The following is a 26,543-nucleotide window of genomic DNA, read 5'->3' on the forward strand; positions in this document are numbered from 1 at the left end:
GGAGAAACCCTGTCGCATTAAGACGGCGGTCTCAATAGCCACGCCGTCAAACGTAGCGAGCCTAAATGCTCGTGGAAGATCGGTCCCTGAGAGAGAAGGTCTTCCCTGGAGGGCAGTGGCCACGGTGCGTCTGCCAACAGCAACATTAGGTCGGCGTACCAAGACCGGCGGGGCCAATCCGGGGCGATCAGAATCGCGGGAACGCCCTCTGCCGCGATCCTCCGAAGAACTCGTGGCAGGAGGGGGAAAGGAGGAAAGACGTACAGAAGGGAGAATTCGCGCCACGGAAGGACGAGCGCGTCGGCGCCGTACGCCTTCGGGTCCCGTGCCCTGGCCAGGTATCGGGGGACCTTGTGGTTGAATTTGGAAGCCATGAGGTCCACGTCGGGGCGACCCCAGCGAAGACAAAGGGCTTCGAACACCTCTGGGTGCAGGGACCATTCTCCCGGGTCGATGGTGGACCGGCTCAGGAAATCCGCCGCCCAGTTGTCCACCCCCGGGATGTAAATCGCGGATAAGGCCGGCACATGCGCCTCCGCCCAGAGGAGAATGAGGGTCACCTCTTGCATCGCTGCAGCGCTGCGAGTGCCTCCCTGATGGTTTATGTATGCCACAGCCGTGGCATTGTCCGATTGGATCCGAACAGGGTGGCCCCTCAGTAGATGGGTCCAGTGTCTGAGGGACAGAAGAATCGCCCTCAGTTCCAGAATATTGATTGGAAGTCTGGACTCCGATAGAGACCAAACGCCCTGGACGGACCGGGGAGGGAAACCCCCCCCCCACCCCCGTAAGCTGGCATCGGTGGTAATCACCAGCCAGTTCAGTGGGAGGAAGGACCTCCCCCGTAGAGGGATATGCAACCACCAGCTGAGGGAAGCCCGAGCCAGGGGAGGCAGAAGAAAGGTCCTGTCCAGACTCCTCGGTGATTTGTCCCAGGCCGACAGAATTGCCCTCTGAAAGGTGCGGGATCGGAATTGTGCGAACGGCACCGCTTCGAAACAGGCAACCATCTTCCCCAACAACCGCATGCTGGATCTGAGGGAAGGGCGGTGATGACGGAGGAGACTGCGAACAGACCCGCAAAGGGCCAGACGCTTGTCCGACGGGAGGCGGACCTCCGCCAACTCCGTATCCAGGAGCATCCCCAGGAAGATCAGCCGTCTGGAGGGGGTAAGAGAAGACTTGGGGTGGTTGATGATCCAACCGAACCGCGTCAGGGTCTCCAGAGTGAGTCCCACACTGCCGGATGCCTGAGAGAAGGAGGGTGCCTTGACCAAGATGTCGTCCAAGTAAGGGAGAAGAAAAACACTTCTTGAACGCAGAAGGGCCAAGACAGGGGCCAGGACCTTGGTGAATACTCGAGGAGCCGTCGCCAGACCAAAGGGAAGGGCGACGAATTGGAAGTGATCGTCCCCCACCGCGAAGCGCAGGAAGCGGTGATGACATGGAGCAACCGGAACGTGGAGATATGCATCCTGAACGTCGATTGAGGCCATGAAATCCCCTCTTTCCAGGGAGGCCACTGCGGACCTGAGAGACTCCATCCGGAATCTCTGCAGTCGGAGAAAACGGTTCAGTCGCTTTAGGTCCAAGATCGGTCGCACTGAGCCTTCCTTCTTGGGAACCACAAAGAGGTTCGAGTAGAACCCCCTGAACCTTTCCGTCGGAGGCACGGGGGCGACGACACCCTTGTCCTTTAGAGAGCGAATGGCCGTGAAGAAGGCGGCCGCTCGTACGGGATCCCGCGGAGGACGGGACCGGAAGAAACGGTCTGGCGGAATGGACGCAAATTCGATCTTGTATCCGCAAGATACAATCTCGAGCGCCCATGCGTCTGAGATGTGGGCCCGCCATACGTTCCTGAACAGTAGAAGGCGGCCCCCCACCCGGGTGGGTGGGGGCGCACCTTCAGGCAGAGGGCTGCTGGCCTGTGGGAGCCCGTGTGGGCTGGGGCTTGCGCCAGGTAGATTGCGTCCGAAAAAACGGCTTCTTGCGTCTATCCTGGGCTGGGCCAGAGGAAGAAGAACCGGCCGCGGGTCTAGACCCGGTGGGCTTGCGAAAGGACCGAAAACGGGACGAACCAGCGCGACCACGGGGGGCGCCCCTCGGCCTGGACTGGGGGAGGTGAGTACTCTTCCCACCCGTGGCCTCAGATATAAGTTCGTCCAGACGGGTTCCGAACAAGCGGGAACCCGTGAATGGTAGGCCAGCCAAAGAGCGTTTGGAAACTGCGTCCGCCGCCCAAACCTTCAGCCAGAGTTCCCTCCTGACAGAAACTGCCAGGGCAGAGGAACGGGCAATGAGGGCACCCGCATCAAGAGAGGCCTCAGACAAATTTTCCGGCCTGGACAATTAGTTGGGCTAAGGAACGGAGGTCCTGTAGAGGGACGTCCGACCCTAACTCCCGTTCCAGTTGCAAACCCCATTCAGAGACCGCTTTACCAGCCCAGGCGGAGGCAAAGACCGGTCTAAGGGCCGAACCAGAGGCAGTAAATATGGCCTTGGAGAGGGATTCCGTACGACGGTCCTCAGCAGACTGGAGGGAAGATCCGTCTTGTACAGGAATAGTAGTGCTTTTGGACAGGCGAGCCACGGGAGGATCAACCTTAGGCGGGGACGTCCACGTGGTCACAGAATCCGCTGGAAAGGGATAACAAATGTCCAGCTTTTTGGGTGTAACAAAGCGGACGTTAGGCCGGGTCCAAGCCTTGGACACCACAGAAGAAAAATCAGCGTGGATGGGAAAGACCTTGGAGGCCTGTCTGGGGCGAAGAAAGGACACGCCGGCCTGTTCAGAGCTGGGGGGGTCATCGTGTATGTGAAAGGTATCACGGATGCTAGTGATAAGATGCCCCACCGCGGACGCCAATTTGGACGGAAGCTCTGAGTCCATGTCCACGTCCGAATCCGCCAGTTCTCCCTCAGAAAGCGTATCCCTTTGAGAGGATAGACTTGACTGAGCTCGCACGCATGGCGGAGAGAGCGAAGCATCTGGAGAAGATGTGCGCTCAACCCTTGAACGTTTCTGAATATGCCGGGCCCTGGAAGATTCGCTGGGAGGCAGGGAATCAGTGGGGGCGGCAGAAACGGTAGTCCCAGCGGGTGCGACAGGGATTGTGGCAGCCTGCGGGAGAGGCGGTCTATCCACGAGACGGCCCACTACGTGTGTAAGGCTTTCCACCGCCTGAGACAGAGACCTAGCCCAGTCAGGGGGTTCAGAGGCACCGGGGGGCGCAGCGGAAAGCGGGCCCTGCACCGGGGCCTGACATGCAAGGCAATGCGGCTCAGATTGCCCACACGAAAAAAGTTCCTTACAGGCGGTACAGGCATGGTACCAGGGTTTGGGGGCACCCGTGGGATCTGACATGCTGAAAAGTGGTCGTACCCCAATACAGAGACCACAAGGGATATAGCAGCTATGACCAGGAGGGTTAGGAGAGGGTTAACTGTCCTACCAGTGCCTCAGAAGAACGTCAGGAGTAGAGAAGGATCAGCAGCAGCTGCAGCAGCAGCAGGGAGCAGCAAACAGCAGAGAGCCTGCAGATAGCGCCCACAGAAGCCGAGCGATATACCAGGTGCTCAGAGTCCCCCACGTGTCCCAGCTTCCTGTCTAGGAGTGAGGAAACGCGGGAAGAATTCAGCAGAAGCGCGGGGAACAAGCTCCGCCCCCTCCAGCGCTTGAAATGTCTCCTGTGAAGGAGAACCTAACTCCGCCCCCAAAATGGCGCGCGCGCAAGCCACGCCCCCTGCTGCCGAAAAAACTCGCAGGGCTAAGAAGAAGCAGGATGCCATGAAATAAAGGGCCCGCAGGCCCCAAGAGTGCGGCGATTATTCCCAGGTGGGTGACCTTCTGCCACCATTGTCCCCTGCCCCGCCGATGCCGATATGGTCATGTCGGGCATAAGCCCCGCCCCCCGTTCGGAACGGAGCGGGCGGCGGCGGGAGGGAGAGAGGGAGAGATCAGCCGTCTTGAAGAGTAGCCTGAAAATGGGGGAAAAACGGCGTGGGGGTGCAGGATACACGGAGGGGAGCTGGGGAGGGTCTGCTGGAGCGCTCAGAATGAGCGACCACGGGTGCCCCCCTTACCCAGAGGGGTACATGCTTGCCGATAGGGACGGGGTATGGGCTGGAAAAGCCATCTCACCTGTCTTCACCCTCAGTTCCTTCCAGCAGGGTCGCCCCTTCAGCTACTGGCACCGCAGTGGCAGGAAGCTGGGAGAGGGGCATTGCGTGCGGGCGACCCCCTAGCTGGCGGGATGTAGGGGAGCCATTGCTGCCCAGATCCTCCTATTGCTTCTGTGGGGGAGGCAGCAGTGCAGATAAGTTGGCACTGGCGCAGCTCACCCCGGGAGAGCAGAGAGGCCCAATGCGTCTCTGGTATCCCTAGGAAAAAACAAAAATAAAATAACAAATTAGAGAAAAAATTACAACAAGGAGAAAACAGCCCTGCAGTAGCAGGGAGTGTCTTGCCTCCTTGGACACTAAGCTAAAAACTGGTAGCCTCTATCTCCAGGCTGAGGGTATAGCTGATGGAGGAGGGGCTTAACAGTTTTACTTAGTGTCACGCCTCCTAGGGAGCTGAGCTATACCCAAGGTCTGTGTCCCCCAAGGAAAATGGGCGAGAAAACAGGACCGCTATGAATGGCAGGGTTCCAAGTGGCATTTTTCAGCAGGATAATGCTCACCTCACACAAAGGGTTTCCCAGGAATGGCTTCACCAGATTGCACACTTTTATTTATTGTCAAATGTGCCACAGGATACCATATAGACCCTGTATGCCTCCCTGGCCATCCGTATCTCATCCAGGCTTGAGGTGGTCCAGCAGTATACTAGAGCCTCCTTTCAATTTTTACAGTTTTCCCCAATAAACCTATCCTTTCCCTGTAATACTGTAATCACTTAAAAATATCACTATTACATTCAGACACAGTTAATTCGATTCCAACCAGAGGTCGCACTACGTTTTTTGCAGAAGAATAAAAATACTCTGACCATTTTTGGAAGAGTATTTTTACCCGACGAGTACGAAAGCTGCGGTAGTTCAAATACGTAATACGTAGGCCTACACTTGTTCAAATATGCGTTGGAGGCTTCTGTTCTTGTATTTCTGTAGGTCATGTCCTCATCACAACTATTCTGCACACCTAGAGACTAAAATCCTCATTATCCCGCAGACGGAGGTGGGTGCTAGTTAAGGGGCAATAGCTCGCTCTACCCACTACCCTGGAGGGAAAACGTGCCTGGGGGCAGCTCTTCAGACCGGGGACCAGACCCATGAGTCCGCTGTTACTTACCTTTTCAGCGGCCTTGTCACGTTTCCCAGGGTCCTCGGGCAGCGCCCCCCGCTCTTACAACTGCCACCCCCGGAGCCAGCACCACCTCCTTCCAGCTCCCGCCGGCTTCCCCTGCTGCAGGACCTGTATACCGGCGCAAGCCTATACAAACCATTAAAGCTCCTTGCTGTAAGGAGCTTTGCTACTGGTTACTTCAGGCAGCATCGCTGCGCTGCCTGTGCCATTCGCTGCGCATATGAACGTGGGGAAAAATTCTAAAGGCGTTTTAAGGAGTAAAATGGCCTGAACAGGCGCCTGACGCTTGTACAGGCATTATTGCGACCGCTGTTAGCACATATGTTTTTTTTGTTTTTTTTTTTACACAATGGAACTGAATGGTGATGTCACAGTATGGCATCTGCCCGAGGCATCCATTAACATACAGTTTTTTTTTGTATACGTTAAACATATGACAAAAAAAACACTTCCATTATTTTCATTGTTCTGCTCACCTAACGGAGCAGAACAGAAATAAATAGTGGTTGTGTGAACAAGGCCTAAGGCCCCTTTCACATGGGCGAGTATTCCGTGCGGATGCGATGCGCGAGTTGAACGCATTGCACCTGCACTGAATCCGGACCCATTCATTTCTATGGGGCTGTGCACATGAGCGGTGATTTTCACGCATCATTTGTGCGTTGAGTGAAAATCGCAGCATGCTCTAGATTGTGCGATTTTCACGCGACGCATGCCCCATAGAAGTGAATGGGGTGCGGGAAAATCTCATAGCATCCGCAAACAAGTGCGGATGCGGTGCGATTTTCACGCACAGTTGCTAGGAGATTATCGGGATGGAGACCCTATTATTTTCCCTTATAACATGGTTATAGGAAAAATAATTGCATTCTGAATACAGAATGCATAGTAAAACATCACTGGAGGGGTTAAAAATAAAAAATTAACTCCCCTTAGTCCACTTGATCGCGAAGCCCGGCATCTCCTTCTGTCTACTTTGTTGAATAGGACCTGTGGTGAGCATTAAATACAGGTAAAGGACCTTTGATGACGTCACGATCAAGTGGACTAAGGCGAGTTACTTTTTTTATTTTTTTTAACCCATCCAGTGCTGTTTTACTATGCATTCTGTATTCAGAATGCTATTTTCCCTTATAACCATGTTATAAGGGAAAATAATACAATTTACAGAACACTGATCCCAAACCCGAACTTCTGTGAAGTTCGGGTACCAAACATGCGCAATTTTTTTCACGCGAATGCAAAATGCAATACAATGTTTTGCACTCGCGCAGAAAAATCGCGGGTGTTCCCGCAACGCACCCACCTCTTATCCGGGCCAAAAATATGATGCCTGTGTGAAAGAGGCCTAAGAGGTGGGTATGCAGGGAACCATTACTGGTCTAAATAACATGAAGCAATTATGGCGAAGTGATGAAGTCAGTTCAATATGGCGGATCTTCCCTGTACTTTATCACTTGGCTATAATAGCTTGCTGTGCATTCACTACACACTGCAACACATATATTACACATCGATACATTGCTGCACTGTCACCTTGTGGTGCAGGTCAGACTGGATTTCCGGGCTCCGCTGCAGTTGTCCAGCACTCCATTCCTCTTAAGTTCCATGCCATGTTTTCCGGCGCAGCGCTTCCCTTGCTCTCATCATACATTCAGATTAGGGAGCCGGCACCTCCTCCTTTCAGCTCCCGCCAGCTTCCTCTGCTGCAGGGCGCTATATCGTTCCAACGCCCACCCAAGCTAACCAATAGCAAAGCTCCTTACTGTATAAAGCTTTGCTATTGGTCATTTCAGGCACAGCCAGCATCGCTGCTCTGCCTGTGCCATTCCCTGTGCTGCTGAATGTAGGGGAAAAGTCTAAGGCGTATTGGTACGCCTTAAACTTTCAGAGTAAAACAACCTGAACATGATGCTTGTACAGGCGTTATTGTGACCTCTGATTACAACAACTCCTTTTTCATGCATTTTTGGGGAATCAAACAAATCAAATATGACACTGGGGTCTGAAGATCCTTATGAAATTTCAATGCCAGAGAGTTAGCCAGACAAAAAATGTAAAAGGGTTTTCCAGGATTTTTTATACTTATGACCTACCCCGAGAACGGGGACCCTGTTGGAATGGAATGGCGGTCATGAATTTGCTCCCCTGCTCCATTCACCTGTATGGGATTACAAGGATACAGCTGGGCGCTTGTATTCCACCATCTCTGGCAGTCCCAAACAATTGATTGGAGCCACAGTACATAAGGGATCACAGCTTCATTCAAACAGGATAACAAAGGGACTTGTTCTTAGGATTGAGAGAGGCCCCAATGGTTGGACCACTGCCGATCAGGCACTCATCCCCTACCCTATGGATAGGGGATAAGTCTTTGTAATGGAACAACCTAAGCAAATCTAATTTTACACTAAAAATGTAAATGTTCAAAAGTCTACTGTTCATCTTACCTCTTTCTGAAAGCCAGTGCACGTGATGTGGATAACTCCAGAACTCAACAGACAAGTAGCATCTTCAATATATTTATAAAAATAAAAATAAAAAAAATAAAAAAAAAAACAACATTAAAAAAGACTAGCCAGTTTTTGTTAAAATACTACACCAAATTATCAAATGATAGAATATTGGTTAATTATGAATATATTATTCCTTTAACATGGCTTGTTTAGTCAGTTTCCCTGGCAGTTCTGTGCGTGGTGATACAATACAAACACTGAACAGTTATGTCAATGTTGTATCAATTGACTACAGCTCCCAATTCTCAGGTATGCAGAAGTCTTTCACATTGTTTTTTGCACAATGCCACAACATAAAAAAAAAACAAAAAAAAAAAACACTTCATCTGCACTCAATACCTCAATGAGAATTTTTTTTTTTTTTTTTTTATTTAAATGTTTGCATATTTATAAAATAAGGCAAAAAATTTTTTTGCATTGACCCAAGTATTCAGTCCCTTTGCTACGACACTTGACATTTATCTCTGGGGCCTTCCCACTTATCTTGATAATCTTTACACCTCGATTAGAGTTTGGAACGGTCTGACAGCTGACAATGCATCAAATCAAAAACCAAGCCATGTGGAGGAAATGACTGCCTCTAAAGCTCAGAGACAAGATTGTGTGGAGGCACAGATCTGGAAAAGTATAAAATATTTCTCCTGTACAGAGTTTGAAAAAGCACAGTGGTCTATGCACACAATTCTTAAATAGAAAAAAATGTAGAACAACCAGGACTCTTCCTGGAGCTGGCCACCACTCCGTAACCAAGAAGCCAATAGCCACTCAGGCTGAGCTCCAAAGATCCTGTGTGCAGATGGGTGAAACTTCCAGAAGGTCAACCATTACTGCAGCATTCCACTAATCTGGACTTTATAGCAGAATGGCCAGAAAGAAGCCTCTCCTTAGTAAAAGACACAATTTTGAGTCTCCTTTAGGTGCATTTTTTCAGACTGCAGGGCAATATTCTCATGTCTGAGGAAATCAGCATTGAACTTTTTGGCCTCAATTCTAAGCTTATGTTGAGAAAACAAGGCACTGACTATTTCCATCCCTACAGTGAAGCATGGTGGTGGCAGCATCATACTGGGGAGGGGGGTTCTGCAACAGGGATTGAAAATATGACTGGTAGGTGGGCCCTTAGGACTGGAGTTGAGGAACACTGAAGCAAAGTACAGAGATATTCTTAATGGAAAACTGATCCGGTGTGCCCGGGACCTCAGATTGGGCTGAAGGCTTACCTTCCAACAAGAAAAGTACCCTAAGCCCACAGTCAAGACAACACAGGAGTGGCTTAGGGACAACTCTGTGAATGTCAGAGTGACCCAGCCTGTGCCCTGACTTAAACCCAATTGAACACATCTGGGGAGAACATCTCTGAAAACGGCTGCCCACTAACGGTCCTCCTCCAACCTGACAGTACCCAAAAGGATCTGCAGAGAACTATGGCAAAAAAGTCCCCAAATCCAGGTGCACAAACTTTGTGGCTTCATATCGATGAAGGCTGGAGGCTGTAATTGCTGCCAAAGTTGCTTCAACTCATTCCTAAATAAGGGGTCTGAATACTTATGTAAGGGCACAACATAACAAATGTGAAAAAAAAGTGAAAGGGTCTGAAGATTTTCCCAAACACACTTTATGTAGAAATGCTTGTGTAGATCAGGGAGAACATTTCTACATATTAAGGTTGCATGAGTAAGGATGATGTGGATAAATACATAAGACTGCTACAATGATGATGCAGAATACAATGTGTTCCTGTCTCCACAAACCAGATTTAAAAGGGGCTGACAAAGAAGAAATTTCAATTAAGTCACGCCCTAAACTCATTTTAATGTTGTATCTAAAGGGCTTGTCCAAGTTAAATAAATCCGTCCAAGTTAAATAAATCCCCTTGCAGCAGTAGTAAATGTAAAACTTTTCTCCCTAGCATTTCCTGCGCCATACTCCAGTCTTCCCCACGGGTGTTTGTTTTCATTGGTCCTGTACAACTGTCACCACTGCAGCCAATAAGTGGCCTAAGCAGTCAAATGCTGTATACTGACCGGCTGCACAGTCACCTGGTATGTACTGAACATCTCCCCCAAAGCCAAAAAGACGTCAGCACTGAAAGAATGGCGTGCGGAAGCAGCTAAGGAGAAATGTGCTTATTTTTATCAAATTTACTATTCCTGCGGAGTGGTGGTGGGCTGCATTTATTTTTTTTACCCACATGGACTCTGTTTATCACTTGGTGCCTGCATATTCATCGCTTCAACCGCCAACTTTAAAGGGATTCTGTCACCAGGATTAATGATATGGGGCACAAATAAATATAGCTATTGGTCTCCATGCAGTGTTTAAAATGATCCCACTGTTTATGGTGTGTGTTAGATTCTTATAAAAAACGATCTTATTGATATGTAAATTACCTCTGTCAGGAGCCCAAGGGGTTGTCCCACAATATGTTGGAGCCCAGCCACGCCCATCGATCCGGAGCCCAGCACTGCCTACCACTTAATTTATTCACTCCACTATCCCTGACGTCAGTTCTTCCCGGTGCCGTAATCTTGCGCAGGCGCAGTGGACACTGTAGTCTGCGCCCCTCCGGACTACTGGCACCGGCTTCGACAAGGGAGATTACAGCACTGAGAAGAACTGAAGTCAGGGATAGTGCAGTGAATAAATTCAGTGAGAGCCGGTGCTTGGCTCTGGATCGATGGGTGCGGCTGGGCTCCAACATATCGTAGGACAACCCCTTGGGCCCCTGGCAGGGGTAATTTAAATATCAATAAGATCGGTTTTTATAAGCATCTAACACACACACAGAGCATAAACAGTGGGATCATTTTAAACACTGCATGGAGACTAATGGGCACATATAAATCTCACTATCGTTAATCCTGGTGACAGAATCCCTTTAAAAGAAATGTACAGTCATAAAGGGACCCATTTTTTGTCCATGGAGTGTAAATGGAGAAAAAATTATGGCAGTCATGCCTAAACACAGAACAGTCATAACTAGACAGTATATAAAGGGAACCTGTCACCGGGATTTTGTGCATAGAGCTGGGGACATGGGCTGCTAGATGGCCACTAGCACATCCGCAATACCCAGTCTCCATAGCTCTCTGCGCTTTTATTGTGTTAAAAAAACGATTTGATACATATGCAAATTAACACAAAAGAGTCATATCTTACTTGTGTGACCAGAGAAGAGTCATATTTTCAAGCTCTGACTCACCTCAGGTTAATTTGCATATGTATCAAATCGGTTTTTATACACAATAAAAGCACACAGAGCTATGGGGACTGGGTATTGCGGATGTGCTAGCGGCCATCTAGCAACCCATGTCCCCAGCTCTATGCACAAAATCCAGGTGACAGGTTCCCTATAACTCTATAAGAATGTCTGTCAAAACCACTTCTGTAAACCAATTCAAATTGTCTGCATTAGGGCTCATGCACACGGCCGTGTTCCACATATAGTGTATTACTGTACAGCAGCGGCTGCATGAAGCGCACGGCTTCATAGCAACCAATGACGCTGTGCGCTCATGCTGTCAGGAGGAATCCCGGTCGGGTTTCCACGGTCCGCTCTCGGACGCAGAACACGGCCGTGTGCATGAGCCCTTACACTGAGTAGCTGGAGGAGTGAATTTGGAGCATTCAGTCTCTTTAAAAGGGGTAATACGAGGCTGGAAAAAGCCATCCATAGGCCTGGGCCCCTCACAGTGATTCTACTTACCTGGCTCCCTGCTGCTTCCCCTTTGCCTGGATGAAAACATTCAGTGTCGGAAGGGGGGGGGCTAGGGAGGCTGGTCCCTGTCACCGCCTGCCATTGGTGCTCCACTCCCCCTAGTAAGTAGAATTTGTGTGAGGCCAGGGCATATAGGGGCCATTTCCATTCATGGATAACCCCTTTAAGGCCTGGGCTACACTGCGTCTATTTGTAGTGCAACGAATTCAGTTTAACTATTGGATTCAACTGAATACTTTCATTTGGACTGCAGCTGTAGTTGAACAGTTAAAATAAATTGGAAAGTTTTTTTAATAGGATCACATTGTCTCCAGTTGATTACTATACCACTACCAGGTAATGCAGAATGAAACAGTTCACAACTACACAATCACTATGATACCATGACAAAGTTGTGGCAGTACGTATCATATAATGGACAGTAGCTTTATATCACAGAATGGTATCTATGCTTCGGAAAGTAAAAGTACCTCTATACACAATGAACAACGTGGTGTGTCCTGTTCTTGAGATCAGAGCAATTTTCAGTAGTGGAACCCCGATGGCACATTTGAAGCATATCCTTGTGGATATGCCATAAATGTTCACATGGGACAACACCATTAAAATGTAAGCCCACAGTTGAAACATTTTTATATTGTAATTTGTGTTTCCAAAAGGTGTAAAGTTCCTTTAAGCAAAAACAGTACTGAACTTCTAATCACACTATCAAATCAAACTATTGTAAAATACCAAAATTATAGGTGCTTGGAAAGTAGAACTGTTCTGGAGGTGGATATGAAGGTGGAACTCCTCTACTCAGACTACGCTCATGCACAAGAATGTCAAATATGGAGTCTTCGGTCATATTTGTCAAAGCTTCAAGAGACCAGAACGCAATATATGAACAGTTTCTGAGAAACTGACCAGGCCTGTGAAATGGGGGACAAAAAAAAAAAAACAAAAAAAAACATAATGGGGATATGCATGCATAAAACGCAACCTCTTCTAAAGGGAAAAAAAAAAAAAAAACTGCACCTCTTACCTCAAAGAATCCGGCATTTGTGCTTGATACCAACGATTTATATCAAACACTCCTATGTAAATCGAAGGCTTATTTTGTCCGTAAGTATTAACGTGCCAGCTAAAAATCGACACACTGGTATCAGGCGACGTAACTGAAAGTAGACACATGAGCATTACTACTACTTAAACACGGTTAGGATGCACTAAACGACTGTGCTACTTGTGGCGAAACCAACCTCGCCACGGTGTTTTGGAGGGGGCTGTTTGCTAGCCTCCTGCCCTGGAATTATGGTCCCTTAAGTTATTGGGTCTTAGGGCACTTGGGACTGAGCTCTCTGTCCCTGGATTGCATCATTTGCCTTACTTGCTTGGATGGAGCACATGGTGAGAACAATAGATAGCGGACATTTTAACTCACAGAGCACTGCTTGACCCTCAACACGGAGCCTTGTCTCGTCATTGGGGGGATTCCCTGTATGCTGTTAGAGACTGATTGCCAGGAATATAAGCTGACTGAATGCTTTTCCTGTTTGTCTGCTGACAGCCATTTGCGAGGTTCCAGTTTGGAGTGCTATTTTGTATCCAGTTCGGGAGTTTGGTGTTCTGCAGTAGCTGTGCCTGTCTGCTGAAACGGTCCGTTACACTACTCATTACTGCTCTCAATCATGGTACCAATACTTAGATTTGCCTCCAAGTCATCAAACCTCATTGTGTTGAATCCACGGCTACTTGGTGGACTCCACCATGTCTACAGGCAATGAATAGTCTAAGGATTCACACTCTGCACCCACGTGACAACAGCGAGACCCTCCCAAACTACATCTCTAAGCAAGCCTTACTGGAATACAGTGAGTGAAGCTTTCCAGTTCAACACAATCATAAAAATGACATAACAGAGGAATAAGGAGATTTTTGTGAAACTCACCTGTAAAATCTTTTTCTCGTCTTTTCCATTGGGGGACACAGACCATGGGTATAGCTTAGAGGTATTACTAGGAGGGACACTATGCAAAAACGAAGCTCCTCCTCCTCGGGCTATACCCCCAGACACCTCCAGGAGGACTTCAGTCGTTGAAAAGCAGTAGGAGAAGGAGAACTGAAAAAACCACAATGGAAACCATCACACCAACTAAACAAAAAAAGCGGGCGGGAGCTGTGTCCCCCAATGGAAAAGACGAGAAAAAGATTTTACAGGTGAGTTTCACAAAAATCTCCTTTTCTCGTACATTCCATTGGGGGACACAGACCATGGGACGTCCAAAAGCAGTCCATGGGGTGGGAAAAACCAACACCGCCAGGAGAAAAAACGTCCAACCGTTAAACGGGCACCACGGCCTGCAATACCCTGCGCCCGAGGACAGCATCAGCCGAGGCCAGCGAGTGCAACTGATAAAACTGTGTACGTATGCAAGGACGACCAAGTGGCAGCCTTACACAACTGGGAGGCGGAGGCGCGATTGCGTCTGGCCCAGGAAGCTCCCACTGCCCTTGTGGAGTGAGCGGTAATCTGCGACGGGGGAACCTGACCACGAGCGCGATAGGCCGCAGCAATAGCGGAACGGATCCACCGCGCCACAGTAACCTTGGAAGCCGCCAGACCCTTACGAGACCCCTCGGGAACCACAAAGAGGGAGTCCGAACGACGTCCAGGGAGTGGAGCGCACGTTCCTTGGGGTTTGCCGGAGAAGGACAAAAAGAGGGCAGGACAAGATCCTCGTTAAGGTGGAACGGGGAAACCACCTTGGGCAAAAAAGAAGGAACCGGCCGTAGCACCACCTTATCCTGGTGGAAGACCAGAAAAGGCTCCTGACAGGAAAGCGCGGCCAGCTCCGAAACCCTCCTGATTGAGGTAATGGCCACCAGAAAAACCACCTTCCAGGTGAGGAAGACCTCCCTCAGAGGCTCAAAAGGCGCCTCCTGAAGGGCGTGCAGGACCAGGTTAAGATCCCAGGGGGGTAAGGGAGGAACATACGGAGGAACCGAATGCGCCACCCCCTGCAGGAAGGTTCTCACAGGCCCCAAAAAGGCAATAGACCGTTGAAAAAAGACCGCCAAAGCCGAAACCTGACCCTTCAAAGAACTGAGCGACAGCCCCACCTCAAGGCCGGACTGTAGAAAGGCCAGCACCACGGGAACAGAGAAATGAAGCGGCGGAAAACCCGACTTCTCACAAAAGGTTAGATAGGCCCTCCAGGTGTGATAATAGATCCGCGAAGAAGCCGGCTTTCGAGCTCTAATCATGGTTCTCACCAGTGCATCAGAGAAGCCTCTCTTCCTCAGGATGTAGGTCTCAATAGCCACGCCGTTAAACGCAACTGACGTGAATTCTGGTGGAAGAGCGGTCCCTGAGATAGAAGATCCTCTGTCGGGAAGAGGCCACGGAACGTCCGCTAACATTCGGACGACGTTGGAGAACCAGGCGCGGCGAGGCCAATCTGGAGCGATAAGAATGGTCGGTATCCCCTCCGCCTCGATCTTGCGCAGCACCTTCGGCAACAGAGGAAGTGGAGGGAAGACATGGAGGTCGAATCGCTGCCAAGGAGACACCAGCACGTCCACTCCGCACGCCCTTGGGTCCCGAGCGCGGGCCAGGAACACCGGCACCTTGTTGTTTAGCCGGGACGCCATTAAATCCACGTCCGGATGGCCCCATCGGCGGCAGATGTCCTCAAACACCTCCGGATGTAGGGACCACTCTCCCGGACCCACTTTGGTGCGGCTCAGAAAATCCGCCGTCCAGTTGTCGGCGGTGTACATTCCGGGCGTCGACAACACTGGAACATGAGACTCCGCCCATAGGAGGATCGCCACCTCCTGCATCACTGCCCGACTGCGTGTTCCGCCCTGATGATTGACGTAGGCCACAGCCGTGGCATTGTCCGACTGAACACGCACCGGCCGAGCCGCAAGGAGGGAAGTCCAGTGGGAGAGGGAGTTGAAGATCGCCCTTAGTTCCAAAACGTTTATCGGAAGACGGGATTCCTCCGTCGACCAGACCCCCTGAACTGTGAGGTTCCGGAGAACGCCTCCCCAACCGATGAGGCTGGCATCGGTTGTGACTATCGTCCAGGAGAACGGAAGGACCTCCCTGATGAGAGATTCGGGGAGGCCTGCCACCAGGGGAGAGACAACCGAACGTGCCGGGACAGGCGGACGGGAGCGTCCAGACCTCGAGAGGTCTTGTCCCATAGGGCAAGAATCCACTGTTGTAACGGTCGAGTGTGGAACTTGGCATACGGAATCGCCTCGAAGGAGGCGACCATAAGGCCCAGAACCCGCATGCACTCCCGAATGGTGGGACGAGGAGCTTGTAGAAGGAGCGACACCGCCCTCCGAATCTGAGAGGACTTGGAATCCGGAAGAAACACCCGAGAACTCGAGGTGTCCAAAATCATCCCCAGGAAGGAGAGTCTCTGGGAAGGGTGCAGAGAGGATTTTGGTAGATTGATCAGCGACCCGAACCGTTCTAGAGACTGAACGGTAATTCGGACACTGTCCTCGGCCTGTGGAAGAGACAGGGCTTTTATCAAGATGTCGTCCAGGTAGGGCAACAACGAGATGCCCCTGGTGCGAAGAAGCGCCATGAGAGGCGCCAAAACCTTGGTGAAAACGTGAGGGGCGGTCGCCAACCCAAAAGGCAGGGCGACGAACTGGTAATGACGACCCCAGATGGCAAAACGCAGAAAGCGATGGTGAGACTTCGCAATCGGGACGTGCAAGTAGGAGTCTTGAATGTCCACAGACGAGAGAAATTCCCCCGGAAGCAGAGAAGCAATAACGGAGCGAAGGGACTCCATGCGAAACTTCCGCACCCTTAGAAACTTGTTCAGAAGCTTCAGATCCAGTATCGGGCGCACCGACCCCTTCTTCTTCGGAACGACGAACAGGTTTGAGTAAAAACCTGTTCCTCCAGGGGAACGGGAAAAATGATACCCCGGTCCAGAAGAGAGGAGACCGCCAAAAGGAGGTCCGAGGCCCTGGCTGGATCCCCCAGAACGCGAGACGGGAAAAAGCGTTCCGGCGGGCTGGACGCGAACTCCAATTTGTAACCGGACGTCAATCTCCAGAGCCCAGGCGTCCTGAATGTGAGCCCTCCAGACCTGCTGAAAGGAGAGCAAACGGCCCCCCACCACGAGAGGTGGGGGCACCCCTTCATGCGGAGGGCTGCTTGGGAGCAGGGGGACGGGTTGACTGTGCCCGTGGTCGCCAAGAGGGCTGGGGTTTGAAGAAAGGCTTCTTGCGGGATTCCTGGGATCCCCCAGCCGACGAGGACGAAGACGTCCTGGCCGTGGAGAAGCGACGAAAGGACTGGACCCGGAACCCTGAAGCCCGAGATCGAAAGGGCAGTTTGGATCTGGGTTGAGGCAGATGAGTACTCTTGCACCCCGTTGCGGCAGAAATGAATTCGTCCAACTGGGCTCCAAAGAGTCTAGATCCTTCAAAGGGAAGGATAGCGAGGGAACGCTTGGAAGAAGCATCAGCATCCCACACCTTCAACCAAACCTCTCTACGCTGAATGACCGAGAGGGCCGAAATACGGGCAAATAGGGAACCGATATCCATTGAAGCCTCACAGAGATATTTAGAAGCCTGAGACATTTGGAGAATAAATTTCAAAGTGTCTGCAGGGGCGCCCTGTTCCGCCAGATCCTGGTGGTGGCGCCGCAACCACGCCGTAAGGGCTCTGGCAACCCAAGCCGACGCAAAAGCCGGTCGCAGGGAAGCGCCCGCCAGAGAGAAGATGGACTTGGAAAGTGAATCCAGGCGTCTGTCCACCGCATCCTGCAGGGAGGAACCGTCTAGGACAGGAAGGGCCGTGTTCTTGGCCAACCTGGCCACCGGAGGATCTACCTTAGGGGAAGAAGTCCACTTTTCCACCGAGTCAGAGGGGAAAGGGGAAAGCGTATCCATGCGCTTGGTGGCCGAAAATTTCTGATTGGGTCGGTCCCAAGCCTTTGATATGACCGCTGTGAATTCCTCATGAACGGGGAACACCGCGGATTCGGGCCTTTTGGGCCTAGTGGACTAGTGGAGGGAGTGGAATCTCCGTGGATATTAAAAGTGTCACGGACAGCCTCCACCAATTCGGATACCATGGTGGAAAGCTTAGGCAGGGGTTCCCGCTCCGTGGCCTCGTCCGATCCGGACAATTCCCCTTTGGATTTGTGCTCCCCACGAGAGGGAGAGTCAACCGGGCATGCCTCAAGGCGTGGGGGAGAAGCGGAGTCATCCGATGAGGAACGCTGCCGCTCACCCTGCCTCTTAGACGTCAGAATCACTGAGAGGAGATGGAGCGGTGGACGCCACTGGAGTAGTAGCTGCCATACGCTCCATGAAGGACATGGCTGCCTTGGCAACTAGGGCCAGATCCGCTGCCGCACTAGACATGGCGGAAGCCCAGGCGGGTACCGCCGGTTCCGCAGGGGCAGAGGGAGGACTGGGCTGAGCAAGAGAAGGAGGCTGATCCTGTCCAGGAGCAGGGCACGAGTCACAGGTGCCAGAGGCAGAAAAAGGCAGAAGGCACACCTTGCATGACCCCAAAAGAGCCTGAGGGGGGGCCTTGGCAGATTTAAGTGCCCCAGGCTTTGGCATGATGGAACCCCACAGTAAAAGATCTCCTACCAGTTGCTGCAAAGATCAGGAGCAGAGCAAGCTGTTCTCCTACCACCCAGGCAACGCTAGCAGAAGTCTCCGGTGTAGAGAGATGAGGAGCTGCACGGCCGTCAGTGTAAGGAGAGTCAGAGCGGCATGCCGAGGCTCCGCCCCCCCGAACGCGTCATAATGGCGCGAAATAAGCGCATGTGCGAAAATATGCGCGAAAATAAGCGTGCACGCGATAATATGCGCGAAAATAAGCGCGCACGCGATAATATGCGCGAAAATAAGCGCGCAATTTAAACAAACACCCCGACTCCCCTCACGTGGTGCAGCAGGGGTTAACGAGGCCATGGAGGAGCGGCCTGACGGCAGGCGCTGGAAGAGAGCGCAGCAGCCAAGGTCCGACGAGAGAAGCGCTGAAGCCCACAGTTTAAGGGGGAAAAGATGCCAGTACTCCAGTGCCAAAATGAAGAAAGTTCCCCCATCAGGATCCTTCTTCAAGCTCACCCAGGTAGCCACAGACAAACAGACACAGAGGGAGGGGGAGGGACTAGGCAATACTTATCTGCTCAGCATGCTCCCTCGATGTCCAGACCAGCAGGGATGCGCCTCTTCAGACTTCTGACTCCAATCCAGGAGAACAGTGCTCTGGAGGAGGGTAGGCAGCAGGCGTCCCAGCAGCTGGTGGGATGCCAGAGCTGACATGTTGAGCCTGGATCCACTTTTCTTCTGTGGGGGGATGGGAGGTAGCCAGGACACGTCGAAAGACGGTGGCAGACACTCCACGGGGGCCAGGAAAGCGCAATGCTGACCTGCGTCCCCATCTGAAAACAGAAAAAAAAATAAAAACAGGAGAAGAGTAAGCGTCACCTCCTTGGACAGACACTAAGCAAAGACTGAAGTCCTCCTGGAGGTGTCTGGGGTATAGCCCGAGGAGGAGGAGCTTCGTTTTTGCATAGTGTCCCTCCTAGTAATACCTCTAAGCTATACCCATGGTCTGTGTCCCCCAATGGAATGTACGAGAAAAAGAGAATTTAGGTGACCTATTAAAAAGGAATTTATTAAGCTATGCTCAAGTCAGATTTTGCTATAACCTATTATGTATTATTTTTTTCAAACTAAGTAATGGAGCTAATGTTTGGATTTACTATGCAAAAACCTCAAATAATGAATATGCTGCAGATTTTAAAATGTATGCCCTTAAGGGGTCAATAAGTCTTTACTACTGCCCAACTGTTTAAGATGAATTTCCTTATCTGCTATGTCCGGTCAGTATTCTGCTGCTAATAGTGTAAAATCGCACATTACCATGCTGTTCTGCGCCGTACACAACTGTAAGCTATAGGTTTTCTGGATCTAACAATTTACTGTACATACACAAAAACGCAAAGCAGAAAGGGATGCATTTCAAATTAACAAAAATGAATACATTTCGCGTCAGTGAAGTTCAATTATCACAGGTGCCCTAAAAAAAAAACAAAAAAAAAAAAAAAAAATAACACAAACCATCATGGAGACCATCTTCTTTTTCACTATGAGAACGAAATTTTTCTATGGTCTGGCAGCCCAATAACTTCATGCTGTTTGTCTGACCTCTCAAATACAAAGCATTAGCTGAAAGATCCAGGTTATACCTTTCCTCGCAGTACTCCAAGTTCTGTAAATTAAAAATAAAGTATAAAAAAAAAGGCACAGCATTATTCCGCCATCTCTCTGCTATCCAGTGCATTTATGTAGGAACTAATTTTTATGTAGCACATGGGTAGAAAATACAGATGTTGCTCAAATCAGCCATTCATATTGCCGATTTTTTTTTTTTCTGTTAAAGGGTTTCTGTCACCAGAATTAACCCTATTAAACTAGCTGACATTAAAGGGGTTCTGCACTTTGTTTAAACTGATAATCTATCCTCTGGATAGATCAGCATCTGATCGGCAGGGGCCCAAAACCCAGGAACCCCGCTGATCAGCTGTTTGAGAAGGCAGCAGCGCCGCAGCCTTCTCACTGTTTACCGCTGGCCCAGTGACGTCACGACTAGTATCAACTTGCCTGGGCGGGGCTAAGCTCTGTTTACTTGAATGGAGCTTAGCTGCACCCAGGCCAGTTGACACTAGTCGTGACGTCACTGTTCCAGCGGTAAACAGTGAGAAGGCTGATGCACTGCTGGAGTGCCGCTGCCTTCTCAAACAGCTGATCGGTGGGGGTCCAGGTGTCAGACCCCCGCCGATCAGATGCTGATGAGGCTAGATCATCAGTTAAAATAAAGTGTAGAACCCCTTTAACGATGTGCTAATGTCATTTGAACCTAACTAGCCTATTCCTACTTTTATCTATGCCCCTGTTACTCCAGAAATATAAACTTTTATAATATGCTAATTAGCCGTTCGGTACGGGTAAGGGGGGCATTGTTCCTGCTCCAGAGAGGAGGGCGTTGTTCCTGCTCCTAGAGGCTCCGTTCTCCCACCTCTGGCCACTCCTTGCTACACTAGATTGACAGGGCCAGGCAGCCTTCACCTCCAACTGCCGGCCCTGTGTGCTGGGGAAATCTCGAGCCGTTCAGTATGCCGGCTTCCTCACTGAACGGCGCAAGATTTCCCCAGCACACGGGGCCAGCAGTTGGAGGTGACGGCTGCCTGGCCCTGTCAATCTAGTGTAGCAGGGAGTGACCAGAGGAGGGAGAACAGAGCCTCTAGGAGCAGGAACATCCCCCCCCCCAGACCTAAAGGCTAATTAGCATATTATAAAAGTTATATTTATGGAGTAACAGGGGCATAGATAAAAGTAGGAATAGGATAGTTAGGTTCACCCGACATTAGCGATGTGCTAATGTCAGCTAGCTTAATGGGGTTAATTAATTCTGGTGACAGAAACCCTTTAAGAGTTAGAAATGAAAGTAGTAACGATAGACATTTTTCATATGTGCACAAATCACAAACCATGCCCCAAACAAATCCTACCTCATACACGATTTGTCCAGATGGTAAGCATTTCCTGTCACTGAAAGCCAACTGCAGCAAATGAAAGCTTAAATCCCTGCCACTAGAGTGGAAATCGAAAGGAGACTTCAGTATGTATATACAACTATAATAAATATATATAAAAAAAAAAAAAAAAAAGCAACAGCAGCACAGTGAAAAAAAAAAAAAAAAAGTGAATTTCAGTCCTCTGAAAAGGAGGGCAACCTTTCCTCCAATATAGTATATCCAAAGAATAGGCAGCACTCCAAATGTGGTAAAAGGCGATGACCCGTTTATTCCCAGGCAACGTTTCAGCCCACTCAATGGGGCCTTTGTCAAGCATAACTATAATTATGTATATATAAATATAATTTTAAAAGAGTACTAAAATTACCTCTGACTTGTCTGAACCACCCAAAGGTAACAGCAGTTTCTGGGGTCATTTTCAGGTTCTTGAAAGGTAACTGAAAACACAGGAACTCTACCTCCTTCAATCTGAACATGGTATCTGGAAAGATAAAGAAAAACTATTACAACCGTACCTCCATTTCCCCTAGAAGTTCTCATCAGTGAGTATAAGAAAATGACTGGAGAAAAAAATAAAATAAAAAATAAAAAATCTATCAGGGTCTCCATCACTAATGTAGGCTGCCCCCAGGAGAACCATAAACAGGCACCTTCCCCATGTGAAAGCTCTCAAGCCACTAATAGTCACATTAAAGGGCTTCTGTCGCCCCCAAACAGCAATTTTCAGTATTGGACTTAATATAATTGCTAAATGTACGCAGAGTCCATATATACCCCTCTTACCTCTGGCTGTGCTTTAAATTTAAAAATAGTACTTTTGTGATATGCAAATTTGTTCACTACCAGCAAGTTGGGCGGACTTGCTGGTAGCAGCCGCATCCTCAGTCTTAAAAAAAAAAAAAAAAAAAAAAAAAACACACACACGCCCCAATATCCACTTTATTGACAAGGCCAGCGAGCGCTCTCCTCCTTCCGCTGGCCCTGTCTGCAGCTGAAATCCCAAGCCTGCGCCGTACCGGTCCTCATTCGGCGCAGGCGTTCTGAGAGAAGGACGCTCGCTTGGCTGCTCCTTCCTCAATGCGCCAGCGCTGATGATGTCAGCCCTACACCCGGAAGAGAAGATGCTGGCATCGCTGGTAAGGAGGCGGAGAGTCCGGTGACATCGCTGGATGCTTGATTCAGCTAAGTATTTGCCCAATAAGCATGCAGCCACTACAACCAACAACGAAATGGGGTGCCATTATTTTACAAAAGACAAGATTTTTGTATAACTTACCAGTAAAATCTCTTTCTCGCACATATTCATTTGGGAACACAGAAACAGTGGTATAGCTATGTCCTCTAGGAGGCGTTGACACTAGTAAAAGCTTTTAGCTCCTCCCCTGGCAGCTATACCCCCTCCAGCCTGGAGAGCTTCAGTTTGTGAGAAGCAGTAGGAGAAGTAAACCAACGAGAGAAAAAATAAAATAAATAAATAAAAAAAAGGTGGAACAGCAACCACACCAAGAACCGAACCGGGTTCTATCCAGCAACAGCCACAACTGTGGCCGAACAGCAATATACAGTGTGGGTGCGGTGTCCCCCAATGAAAGACATTTTACTGGCAAGTTATACAAAAAGCTTGTTTTCTCACACATATTCATTGGGGGACACAGAAACCGTGGGACATCCCAAAGCAATCCACGGGGAGGGAAAACCAGACACATGGAGCAGGCGCTCCCGCAGGCAACTAAGAACTGTCGCCTGCCAGACCACGCGGCCCACACAGCGACAGACAATGCATAAGTATGCAGCTGGTAATCTCTCGTGAACATGGTAGGCGGTTAAGGAGGACAGTGAGCCACCTTACTCAACTGTGCAGCCGAAGTGCCATTCCTCTGAGCCAAAGATGCCGCTCTGGTGGAGTATTCGTGATCCATAATGTCGGAACCCTGCCTCGGGCGCGGTATGCTTTAGTAAATGTAGACCAAATTCGGCGCACAATTGCCCCTTGGAAGCCGCCAAACCCCTCCGAGGACCCATCAGAATGACGAAAGGGGGATCCGCAAGCTGCCGGTTCACCACTCGGGAGAGAAAGGTGGGAAGTTTTTCGAGACAGACAGTCTCGAAGCCAAGATCACACGTCCAGGTACAAACGTCCGTACCAGGAATGGAAAGTCTATCAACACGGCAAGACGTGACAGAAATCCCGCTCAATCTGATGTGGGGAGTCTCAGTCTACCCCCGGAATGGGCGGTGGAAAGTATGATCACCAGAGGGCTGATGTGACCTAGACCTTAGTGATGTCGTAAGAGAGGTAATATAAATATATACAGGTAACGCACCCAGGACCAATGGAAGGAGTCATCTGCAAAAGGAGAGACGCGGAGCGCACCACATCTCACCAGCCGGGTCCGAAACACTGGAATAAAAGGCCACTAAAGAATACCCCGTGCAAACCCCGATGTAGCCAGGGATTGAGTGGCTGTGCCAAAACTCCGCCAGAGGAGGAAGTCAAGTAAGGGGAGCCACAACAGTATCGCTAGCCCATACTCCAGTAGACGAGGGGGCCACACCGCAGAGTCCACCAATTCAGATCTAGAAGAATTCGCCACCTGACGAAGGAGCTGCGCAGAAAGAACCGTAGTATACAGTGGTAAAGCAGATACCACTCACCCAGAGACTGCCAGCACTTGCCCCGTTGCGCAAAACTAAAGGGAAGCCATGAGGGCCAACCGTAGAAGCCATGGCACCATACTGCCCCAGTTAAGAAGAGCTAGCTATAACAATTTATCTGGAAGGGCTCTGAACAGTAGTAACAGCAAGCTAGCATCACGGTAAAAAACCCCAGCTGAGGGGGGACTACAGAGTCAGTGAACACTCGACTCGCTGAAACGTACTCCCCAGAATATGCGCAATGGCATATGCATTACGTATTGATGAGGACAATGTCCTGAACGTCTGGAACCGAAGAGGCCATGGAGACGGGTGGTAGACGGTAGGGAGATTACGCAGTTTATGGAAGGGCAATGCATATGGCGAATCCAGCGCCCTGTGAAAGTGCAATTACCGCACCAAGGAAAGGGTAATGCCTGTAGTAAACACTGTAACCAGTGATGATGCCAGAATGCCCAGTACAGAACCGGCCAATGCATGCGGTACATACCGTACCCATGGAATGCAATACTGTCCCCTAAGGAGGGGGAAAAACGCCCACTGGCGTCACTGAACAGCGCTCTAGCATTTAATTCAACTATAATGCCTACGGTAGTATTGTATGCAGCAGTGGTGCAATACTCCACCTGAAGGAGGGGGGTAATGCAGACAACGGACTGCTGGCTACCATGGACGCAGTCATAGGATTCCAGTTAACCCCCTCCGAAGAGGCGCCCCTTCACTGTAGCGCGTCCACTCCCGGAAGGGGTGGATTATGCGGCAGTGTTGGGGAGCGGTAGCCTCCTCTGCTCCCCCTGTGCATGACTGACCGAGACACTCATGGCCTCAAACTTCCTTGTTGACAGCGCAGTAAGCTCTAGGCTCCGCCCCCAGATAGCGGCCCATGTCTGTGCCCCTGATGCTTCTTGTTACCCAGAGGGTGGCGAATAAACTGCTGCCGCTTAAGAATTCCTTGTGGTTTTGAGCCAGATGGCTAAGCTGGCAAGCGGGCAGCTTGATGGCCTGGAGCAGGCATCTACTTATCTGTCTAGCCGCCATCTTCACCCTTCCTCTCGTTCAAGCAGGATCACCCCTTCAGCTACCGGCACCGTAGTGGCAGGACGTTGGAATGAGGGACTTGGACGGGTGACCCCATGGCTGGCAGGATGCAGGGGAGTGAGGCTGCCCTAGTCCACCTTGTCGCCTGTGGGGAAGGCAGCAGTGCGGGTGACCGGCACTGGCACAACCCGACCCCGGGAGAACAGGGAGGCGAGGCGTCCACCGTTTCCCATCTGAAAAAAGAAGGGAAAAAATAATAAAACTAAAATAAGAAATCTTCAGGAGATCCCTGCAAAGTAGGGAGGTCTTGCCTCCTCCTATGGACACTAGAAAAAACTGAAGCTCTCTCCATGCTGGAGGGGGTATAGCTGCCAGGGGAGGAGCTAACAGCTTTTACTAGTGTCAACGCCTCCTAGTGGACATAGCTATACCACGGTTTGTGTCCCCCAATGAATATGTGCGAGAAAGTATATTTAGACACTATACCACCAATGCTTAAAATAATATACCCATAATAAATATATATGTGATATATACATACACACAGCCTGTATTGAAATTCTGCTCCATGTTCTATATTTCATAAGGTGTGCCCCCCAGTTTTCAAACTCTTGCTGTCCATGCAGGTCTTGTCTATTAAATTAGGCAAATCACCTCTGTGTAATGTCATCTCTATTCAAATACACTGCACATGTCATCAGCACATACATAGTTGGGAGTTTAGTGCAGGTTCAGTGTGTGTAAATGGAGGAGGCTGAGTGATGTGTCAGCAGCCATCTTATCCGCCTCTGGACCGCCTAACGCAGGATCGCGTTCCGGAGGCGGCCGCGCCAGGCAGTCACGCATATATGAGTCATCTCGCGAGACGACAAAAGTCAGAGGGGGGGGGGGGGGGGTCACGTCACCAGCCTGCCAGCCAATGATAGTTGTTGACAGGCTGGCGATTTTTAAAATCTCAAATCAGAAGCCATCTAACACATTATATTTGTAAATATGATGTGTTAAATGGCTTTCCTGCTCCTCTGCTGGTCCTTTTCGTCGGTTGGTCTCAGCAGAGGAGCAGGCATCACAGTGAGTCGCACCAAACACTTCACTTAGCCCCAGATCACCCCCCCAGCACCCCAATTAACCCCTTGATCGCCCCTGTCAATCACCTAGCGCCCAGCCCACCGCAGTCACTTATTCGCTGATTAGGGCATCGCTAATCAGCTTTTGTACTTTTATACTATCTGTAAGTCATCAAAACTGATCACAGTCAGATTTATAATAGTATTAGTGTCACCTTAGTTCGCCCTCCACCCAATAACCCGGTGTTTGCTCGATCAGGCCTGATCGGTCGCCCACACGTGCGTTCACCCACGCCCGCCCCAGTGACAAAATATATATTTATTGATCACTGCACAATCACTTTACAAGCGCTGCGGCAATAAAAAAAAAAAAAAAAAAAAAAAAAAAAACAGTTTTGATATTTTTTTATAAACCGCAGCGGCCTCCGGTACTTCGCTAGCCTCCCATTTGTAAGACAGGCTTGCTTTTTTTTCTTGGGTAGTCTCAGGGAATACCCCTAAATTTAGTAGCCCAAATGTCAAACAGGGGGTATTCTTCTGAAGAGGCCTACAGGCTTCTGACCCAGTCGGATGAGGAATGGGAACCCTCATCTGACGAATCCAGCGGGTCAGAATATGAACCTGTAGAAAGCAGTGGCAGTCTGACACAAAG

General features: G+C 49.9%; 1 protein-coding gene across 2 annotated transcripts in view; it reads right to left on the minus strand.

Annotated features, from left to right (window-relative positions):
- Nucleotides 1-26,543, minus strand: part of AHCTF1 (AT-hook containing transcription factor 1) — a 253,355-nt gene that overhangs the window by 192,464 nt on the left and 34,348 nt on the right. For both annotated transcript variants that reach the window (XM_044290344.1, XM_044290343.1), the window contains exons 6-11: nucleotides 21,499-21,612; nucleotides 21,105-21,186; nucleotides 19,654-19,804; nucleotides 12,569-12,701; nucleotides 12,277-12,455; nucleotides 7,761-7,822 (exon numbers count right to left, since the gene is read on the minus strand). In XM_044290344.1, the coding sequence (XP_044146279.1) occupies nucleotides 7,761-7,822; nucleotides 12,277-12,455; nucleotides 12,569-12,701; nucleotides 19,654-19,804; nucleotides 21,105-21,186; nucleotides 21,499-21,612 (721 nt within the window). The remainder of the gene's footprint in view (nucleotides 1-7,760; nucleotides 7,823-12,276; nucleotides 12,456-12,568; nucleotides 12,702-19,653; nucleotides 19,805-21,104; nucleotides 21,187-21,498; nucleotides 21,613-26,543) is intronic.

Source organism: Bufo gargarizans, chromosome 4, assembly GCF_014858855.1.
Source record: "Bufo gargarizans isolate SCDJY-AF-19 chromosome 4, ASM1485885v1, whole genome shotgun sequence".
Lineage (NCBI taxonomy): Eukaryota > Metazoa > Chordata > Amphibia > Anura > Bufonidae > Bufo > Bufo gargarizans.